The 8,873-nt window shown below is 41.6% G+C and overlaps 1 protein-coding gene across 1 annotated transcript; it reads right to left on the reverse strand.

Annotated features, from left to right (window-relative positions):
- Positions 1-3,651: 3,651 nt before the first annotated feature.
- On the reverse strand, positions 3,652-4,620 carry LOC117517937 (olfactory receptor 6C4-like). The gene has a single exon (XM_034179066.1). It carries the CDS (start codon positions 4,618-4,620, stop codon positions 3,652-3,654), a length of 969 nt encoding a protein of 322 aa, XP_034034957.1.
- Between the last annotated feature and the right edge of the window lie 4,253 nt (positions 4,621-8,873).

The following is an 8,873-nucleotide window of genomic DNA, read 5'->3' on the forward strand; positions in this document are numbered from 1 at the left end:
AGGTGCGGAGCCGAGTCTCCAATTCGCCCAGCCTGGCCTCCAAAGCTACGAATAAGCTACACTTTTTACAAGTACCATTACTGCTAAAGGAGGCTGAGGAATAACTAAACATTTCACACCCAGAGCAGAAAAGTGCAGGAGAGACAGGAGAAGCCGCCATGCTCAACAGGCTAAGAGCTAGTAGCTGCGCTAAGCTAGCAGATTCCTAAAAACACGCAAAGTGAATAATGTGTAAATAATTTAGAGGTGATTCAGCAGAGGGAGTGCTTTAGTTAAGGCACGTGAAGATTATACTGTGAAACAAATCGTTATCTAGTTAACTAGATCAATCTAACTGCGCAGATTAAACAGCTAACAGATACAGCAAAACACCGCTGTGCTCCGGAACAGGAAGTGATACAATTCCGCAGTGACAGCCAACCACCAGTAGAGGCAGGATTCCAATAGGAATCCAAAAACCTACAGAAACAACATACAGAAAACAACAACCTCAACAAAACACTGGTTTGATTTTTTTCTTTATTTTTCATTAAGAAAACCTTACTTATGAGAGAAAAAAAAACTGAGATGTGTAACACCTGGATATACCAGCATGGTTCATTTATGTTCTTATTATGCAGAATTTCCTTATCTTTATCACAGTGGCACAAAACACACTGTCACTGCTGAATATGTGAAGGGTTAGGAAATGAAATTATATGATATACGATATGGATGCACCAATCCCAATACCAGTATCGGGTATTGGCCCGATCTCAAATTCATTTACTCGTACTTGTAATCATAAAACTTCTCTGATACTATGACACCCCTTTATAGCAGCATGATGTCAAGCTCTCAATGTGGGATTTTCATGCACACGCTCTGTAATTTCCGGACTATAAACCGCTACTTTTTTCATACGTTTTGAACACTGTGGCTTAAACAATGATGCAGCTAATTTATGGATTTTTACAAGCTTTCATGTAATTTACTCATAAGTCGAAATACGTCCGTCAATGCTGTTTATTGATTTGCTGAAAGCTGCAGTCAATCATGTGGAGTAACGTCACACACAGAGTAAATTAAAAGTCTTGTTAATTTCAGGGAATTCATCATCATACGATCCTGAAGACAAATAATCCACACAAAGCCTCCTGAGTTTGGAAAACAATATCTGAAAATACTTTAATTCCTCGTGTGGCTGAAAAAAGTTTCTGTGTGACTTCGGCACTTTGCTCCACAGTTCCCTCTGTCTGAACTCAGATCATGGTTTCAGCGGCGGAGATTGTCCATCAGGTTGGTGAATTTCAGCCTCCGATGGGAGACCTGCTCGGTCTGCTACAGGTATAATCCATTTGCTGAAGGTGTGTGACACTGTGTTCAGACCCTCCACGAGCCACCACGAGCCGCACTTTGGGCCAGAACTTGTCACGTTAATGGCTCAGTTAGCCCAGGCAACGGTTTTATTCTACCTGAACATGAGGAAATTATCCCACATCCACAAAGAAAAATCTAATAAAATATACAATAATGTTAAAATTACTCCATTTTGCCTCCGTGTGTTGCAGAGACGCCTCGCGACACCGTGTGTGTGTGTGTGTGTGTGTGCGTGTGTGTGTGTGTGTGCCTGTGCGTGCATGCCGTGCTCCTCCAATATTGCATGTTCCACCTTTGGGAAAAAAAAACAAACATTTACGGTTTGTATTTGTGTATGTTACCAGAAAGTATTTAATTAAAAGTTTTAAAAAAAATAGTGTGGAGAGTGAAAAGCTGTTTAGGTCAGTGTCTCACATTGTAGACAGGCTCACAGCTGATAACACAGAGAAGCTTCTTTTCATCAAAATGAATCTGTCCCTTACATTTTCAAAAAACGTTTAGTCCTTGCAGACATAAAGTTATTGATTGACAGTTTCAGTTCTGTTATTGCTGTTGTATATTTTGTAGTGCTGAAGTCCACAGGTTACATTTACGTGAGATGGCTGGCAGTGTCATGTTTGTTAAGAAACACACAATTAATGTTAAAGGACAATTTGCTGGAGTCAAAAAGTGATGTTACATGATTTAAGTGAAATGTTTGCAAATAAAAACAAAGCTAACAATATTGGTAACCGTTACTGTCAAAAAGTAAGGAACAACTGATGAATAAAACATGTTTTCAAAGTCATCATAAAACTGTAATAGTATCATTAAGTATTCATTGTTGTGTGGGCCGCTGAAGAGGAGGTACTGCTGGCCCACCACCACCAGAGGGCGCCCTGCCTGGAGTGCGGGCTCCAGGCACCAGAGGGCGCTGCCGCCTGACAGGAGCAGCCAAGGTGACAGCTGTCACCTATCAACTGAGACAGCTGTCATCCATCAGCGGAGGGGTATATCAGCTGGATGGCATCTCCACCTCATTGCCGAGATATCGCTCAATCAAAGAGGTAACGAACTCAGCCAGTTGTTTCATTCAGAGACGTAATACTTTGTTGCTTGTGCTTAGGACACTGAAGACCATATTGGACGTGTTTGGATAAGTACACATATTCCTACACTTCAGTGTTGTTTTGTGATTAGAGGTGGAGGTGGTATTTCCACCTTACGTGTTGCTGGGTGCAGCCGCGCCCACACCTGACTGTTTCTGTTCCTCGCCAGCAGTACCGGATCCGACGAGCGGAGGCAGTGGCCACCTGGGAGTTCGGGACTTGGCGGCTCCAGTATTCCCGGGGTTCGGTGGCAGAGGAAATTGGGTTGGTTCCGGTTTGACTTGGACAGAGGTCTCCTATCGTCGAGCCTGCCCACACGACACCGCTGTAATTGGACTCAATTTCGAGATTGTAGTCTGTTGTGTTTGTTGTGCCTGTTTCACAACAGTAAAAGCAGTGTTATTTGACTCCTCCATTGTCCGTTCATTTGCGCCCCCTGTTGTGGGTCCGTGTTCCTACACTTTCACAACATTCATATTGGTACGCTGTATTGACGAATACCAAAACGTATGTACTCGTACTTGTACTCAGTCTGGAAAAAAGTGGTATCAGAGCATCCCTAATATACAATTTAATCCAAAATATCATGATTGTCAGAAGTCTGTGGTTCAATTCAGTTAAATTTATTTTATTCATATAGCATCAAATCACAACAATGCTGCTTCAAGGCGCTTTAGACAAGTAAGGTCTAACCTTACCAACCCCCCGAAAAAGCACACAGGAGACACTGGTAAAGAAAAACCAGAAGAGCAACAAAACACAGTCCATTATTGAAATAGAAAAGAGTCTGTCTTGGTGCTTATTCTCTGCCTCCAGGTCTTGAACAGGCAGGGCTTCCTGAGGTCAGTCCGGTACTCCAGCGTGCAGGGCCAGTGTCCATCCATGTGCTCATCAGTGCCTCATACAGAAAAAAAAAAGCAGAATCAGCTGGCCGGAAATAATGGTACTTAATGCATTTGTTCACTGGCAGTAAATCTACAGGGAAGCAAAGAGATTAATAAAGTGGTCACCGGCAGCGAGCCTGGTGCTTCACTAAACACCCAGAATGGCTCCGACAATGCGTCTAATTATTTGTTTCACATTTTATTTTCCAGATGATTTTCTCGGTATCAGTATGCATATTATCATTCTGATGGAAATGTCATGCACCCCAACGTTATTGACCATAAAAGAATAACTTAATTTCAGGAAATGTTAATACACCTCAATGATGATGAATATTAAAACCATTTGATTTTAACAATGTTTTCACAGATTGTTTGATTTCTTGTGTTTGTAGAACATAAATAAATGGGTTTAACATGGGTGGAATGACAGAGCTCAGAGACAAGTTAATAATTCTGTTATTTATAGGTATGTATTTATTGAAGGTGAAGGTTATTAAAATTGGGAGGAAATAGATTGCAACCAGTGAAAGATGACCACTGCAGGTTTTAAAAGCTTTTACTCTTTCCCGAACTGAAGCCATTTTAGTCAAAGAGGTATATGTGATATATGTGTAACTTATCAAGATAAATATAAGTGGAAACCAAAGAATAAGAATGGTTGAAAGCTCACCAATGACAAAGCTTGGGGTGTTGTCGTTACAGGCCAGCTTGTATATTTTTCCATGATCACAGAAATAACTGTTAATAATCACTGACTTACAGATGGAAAGTCTCGTGAGAAGACCCACTGCAATGAGTGTTACAATTACTGTGAAAACCCAGAAAAAGCCAATCAAAGAAAATATAAACCTGTGTGTGACCTTCATGTGATAGTGCAGTGGGAAGGTGATCGCTACCAGTCTGTAATAGGAGAGAACAACCAGATTAAGAGCCTGCATAGAAAGACACGTGTAGCAGAAAAAAAGAAATGTCATGCAGTCATTGTAGGAGATGAGGCGGTGATTAAACACAAAGATGTCAAGAACCTTTGGTACCTGAGCAGTGCTACCAAGCAGGTCTGTCCATGCAAGATTAAAAACTGCAACATATTTTGGAGTTCTTAGATTTTTGTCCAATAATATTACAGCCATCACAGCTGTGTTTCCCAACACTGACACAATATAAACAAAAAAGAGAAAGACATAGTAATAGCTGATATGAGATATGCCAGAAAAACCACTTATTATGAAATAAGGTGGATGCACAAAGGTGATGTTTCTTCCCAGAGCAAAGTTGAATAATCCCATTGGACAATTTCTTGTTCAGCTTTTTTTTTGCCTGCAGTACTGTCGACAGTGCTCTGTCAGTGAGCCCTGTGTCCTATATGGAGACAAATCTCTCTCTCTCTCTCTCTCTCTCTCTCTCTCTCTCTCTCTCTCTCTCTCTCTCTCTCTCTGTGTGTGTGTGTGTGAGTGTGCCCCCCTTGTATGTGTGTCTCTTCTTGTAATAACATCTATGTAACATCACACAATGTATTATTATTTATTATTATACACACCTGCCAAACAACACGAAAGTAATGGGTTCAAAACCAGCAGTGCACGTTTTATAAATAACGTTTGCACGTTTGGTGCAAATGCACGTTTAGTACATTATGTTGTACTACGGGACATATGACACTGGTAGTGTGGTCGAAGTTTTGACCATGCTTGAACTTCAGGTTTGCGACCTCATTGCAATGTGTGGAGCACCTGCATTATAAACGTGTCTTAGTGAGATAAGGCACATGTTTCTGTATGATTTTGGCAAAACATGCGTTACTGTCACATTGTCATGTCATTTATATCAGGTTATAGGGCCCTGTCCCACTGGGGAGAGGATTAATTGCGCATGAATTGAGTATACAAATTGCAGGCGTTTGTTGTTGTCCGCAACAAAAATGGCCAAAAATGACAAATGTCCCAGTATGAATTACGGATATATTAATAATATATAGTGAATATATGATGAACAATCACAGTTATATAACGCATGTAGTGAGGAAACTGATCCGACACATTGAGATTATCACGGCAGTATTACGGGTGTATTATGAATGCATTGCGCACGTGTTGCACGTGCACGGTATCTGCATTGCGGTCATAAAAGAAGCGCACTTGGGCCATTGGCATCACTATTCACACCAACAATACAACCTCTGGAGCATTTGCTGGACTTGGACTAGTTGATCACAGAGTGTTGTCATGCGAGGGTTAACTGTTCATGGGTTTGGGGAGCGGGACGGGGGAAGCCGCTCGGGGTGTGAGACGGTGTGTGTTTTTTTTTTTTTTAGAGTGTCACAGAAAACAGACTTCAGCATGAGTTGTGGCTGAACAGCAACACTTCATTTTGTTGGTGTTAAATAAAGTCCTGGATTGCAACAGCTACGTCTTTGTGGATCTACACAGCCGGACCGGCACTGACTGGCAGGTATGTCGCTTTCTGCCACATATAGTACTTTGGGTTTACGTGATGTGTTTGTTATGCATTCACAGATTGTCCGCAAATCAGCTGCAAAGCAGATGTAATAAAAACGCTTCATTCGTGGCCAATTTGTATGCAATTGCTACAACATATTTTAGTTTGTGATGTGGACATGATGGGCACGCAATATATCTGTTTTACACACTGTCCCGGTCTGCTGCCAAGCCGCAAATCCCCATCATTTGCGGATATCAGCGGTTAATGGCAGATATACAGCGCATAGAGTGAGTATGTATTGTGTATGAATTGAGTATACGAGGTCTGTCCATAAAATATAGGTCAAACTATATGGATTTCATTCATATGTTTTTACGTCAGACATGCTTGAACCCTCGTGCGCATGCGTGAGTTTTTCCACACCTGTCGGTGACGTCATTCGCCTGTGAGCACTCCTTGTGGGAGGAGTCGTCCAGCCCCTCGTCGGAATTCCTTTGTCTGAGAAGTTGCTGAGAGACTGGCGCTTTGTTTGATCAAAATTTTTTCTAAACCTGTGAGACACATCGAAGTGGACACGGTTCGAAAAATTAAGCTGGTTTTCGGTGAAAATTTTAACGGCTGATGAGAGATTTTGAGGTGATACTGTCGCTTTAAGGACTTCCCACGCAGTGGGACGTCGTGCAGCACTCCCAGGCACCGTCGTCAGCCTGTTTCAAGCTGAAAACCTCCACATTTCAGGCTCTATTGATCCAGGACGTCGTGAGAGAACAGAGAAGTTTCAGAAGAAGTCGGTTTCAGCATTTTATCCAGATATTCCACTGTTAAAGGAGATTTTTTTAATGAAAGACGTGCGGATGGGTCCGTGCGGATGGGTCCGCGAATCGGGACGCAGCCGGCGCATTGCAGCGGCACAGGAAAAACACCTCCGTGTTGATAACCATTTGTAAAATCCAGGCGGCTTTTGATGGCTTTCAGTGGAGTGAGTATATGAGAAATCGTTTAACAGCTGGACATGTTCCAACTTGTCCTTAAGGCTTCCAACAGAGGTGTTTTTCCTGTGGCGGAGCGTCGCGGCGGCTGCGAGCCGACGCTTCATTCCACCCGCACGTCTTTCATTAAAAAAATCTCCTTTAACAGTGGAATATCCGGATAAAATGCTGAAACCGACTTCTTCTGAAACTTCTCTGTTCTCTCACGACGTCCTGGATCAATAGAGCCTGAAATGTGGAGGTTTTCAGCTTGAAACAGGCTGACGACGGCGCCTGAGAGCGCTGCACGACGTCTCGCTCTGTGGGAAGTCCTTAAAGCGACAGTATCACCTGAAAATCTCTCATCAGCCGTTACAATTTTCACCGAAAACCAGCTTAATTTTTCGAACCGTGTCCACTTCGATGTGTCTCACAGGTTTAGAAAAAATTTTGACCATAGAAAGCGCCAGTCTCTCAGCAACATCTCAGACAAAGGAAATCCGACGAGGGGCTGGACGACTCCTCCCACAAGGAGTGCTCACAGGCGAATGACGTCACCGACAGGCGTGGAAACACTCACGCATGCGCACGAGGGTTCAAGCATGTCTGACGTAAAAACATATGAATGAAATCCATATAGTTTGACCTATACTTTATGGACAGACCTCGTATATGGAGTATGTAAGGCGGATGTCATCCGCATTCAGATTTTTTAACAGCTCAAAAATCCTGGCTGCGGACATGCATGCCTCTGTGGATGATCACGGGCTTGTTCAGATGACGGCCGACTCATACAGGCATGTTACACAGATATTGCGAATGTTTGGCAAATATGGGCCAATTTTGTGCGCAATCCATACGCAATCCTCCTAAACGCCAGTGCGACAGGGGCCCTTAGGTGTTTAAATGAGTTAAATTCAGCACTCCCACAACCAGTATGTAGCAAAATTCTAAATCGTCTCACACGGAGGACCATAATAATATGTAACAAAATTATATGCCTCGCAATGGGGGACCAAAATAAAATATGTAATGAATATTTGTTAAGTCATCCACACGCGGGCACCAGAAATAATGTAGTGAATTTACAGGTCCTTCACACAGGCGCACCAAAAATACATGTAACGAAATTAAATTAATTTAATTATTTGGAATGAGTGAAAGTATTGTTAAACTCCCAAATTGAATTATATTGGCCTAGACCTCATTTAATGGGTCACCAAAATAATTAACAATTTTAGGGTTGAATAGTTATTAGTTAATATCTAATTTACTCGGGGGCACCACCTATTTAAAGCATAGGTACTTTAATTTAAAAATTCATTAATTTATCAGTCTCAGATTATCAGTCAGTCTCAATTTAATTAATCAGTCTCAGGTCTGAAAGTCTGCATTCTACGAAACGATTGCCCAATGGTTTCCTTCAGAACACAAAATGAACCACAGCAGAATTATTGACAATTTATTTACAATTATACAAGAAATGAACAGTTTACTGGCATTTTGTAGACAGTGATTAAATAAGGTCATTTATGGGCACCATTTGCTTAACTCATGAGATGTGAAAGAAAGAGAGATGAAGCTTAAAGACTTTAAGTAAATAAATCTGATTAGAATTTAGTGATGAAATTTGAAGCCAATTATTTTAAGAAAATTATTAAACAAACATATGAATATGTTAAAAAGAAGAGAAGCCACTTTGTATCCATTGACAACAAACCCTTTTTCTCAAACCTTTAACTGGGTCACTTAACTGATCCGTTGAAGAGATGGTTCTCCGTATGTCAATGTGTTGATGCTCTTTGCAGCATGAGTTCACTTGGGTCAGGGGTTAACTTCGTGGTCTCCCCGAGTGATCCTAAAGGCTTGTGTTGGCTGGTTTTACTGACAGGATGGCTGCTTGCAGTCAGGTTTGAAATCAGCTCCATCATCAGCGTACTTGACCCCAAAGGTGGAAGGTGTTTGTTGAAAATGGTTTGTTAGCTTTTAAATGTTTGTTGGAGCCAGACAGGGCTGGATCCAGAGTGAAAATCTGACAGATACATTTTTGCCCAATGATAAAATAAAATCGTACGTGTCTTGTTATTCAATAATCTTCATTCTTTTATTCGGCTTTTCTTATCATGCGCCTA

Source organism: Thalassophryne amazonica, chromosome 9 (assembly GCF_902500255.1).
Source record: "Thalassophryne amazonica chromosome 9, fThaAma1.1, whole genome shotgun sequence".
Taxonomy (NCBI): domain Eukaryota; kingdom Metazoa; phylum Chordata; class Actinopteri; order Batrachoidiformes; family Batrachoididae; genus Thalassophryne; species Thalassophryne amazonica.

Coding starts and splice junctions, on each gene's coding strand:
- LOC117517937 (XM_034179066.1), bottom strand. CDS start 4,620: ATGGGATTATTCAACTTTGCTCTGGGAAGAAACATCACCTTTGTGCAT.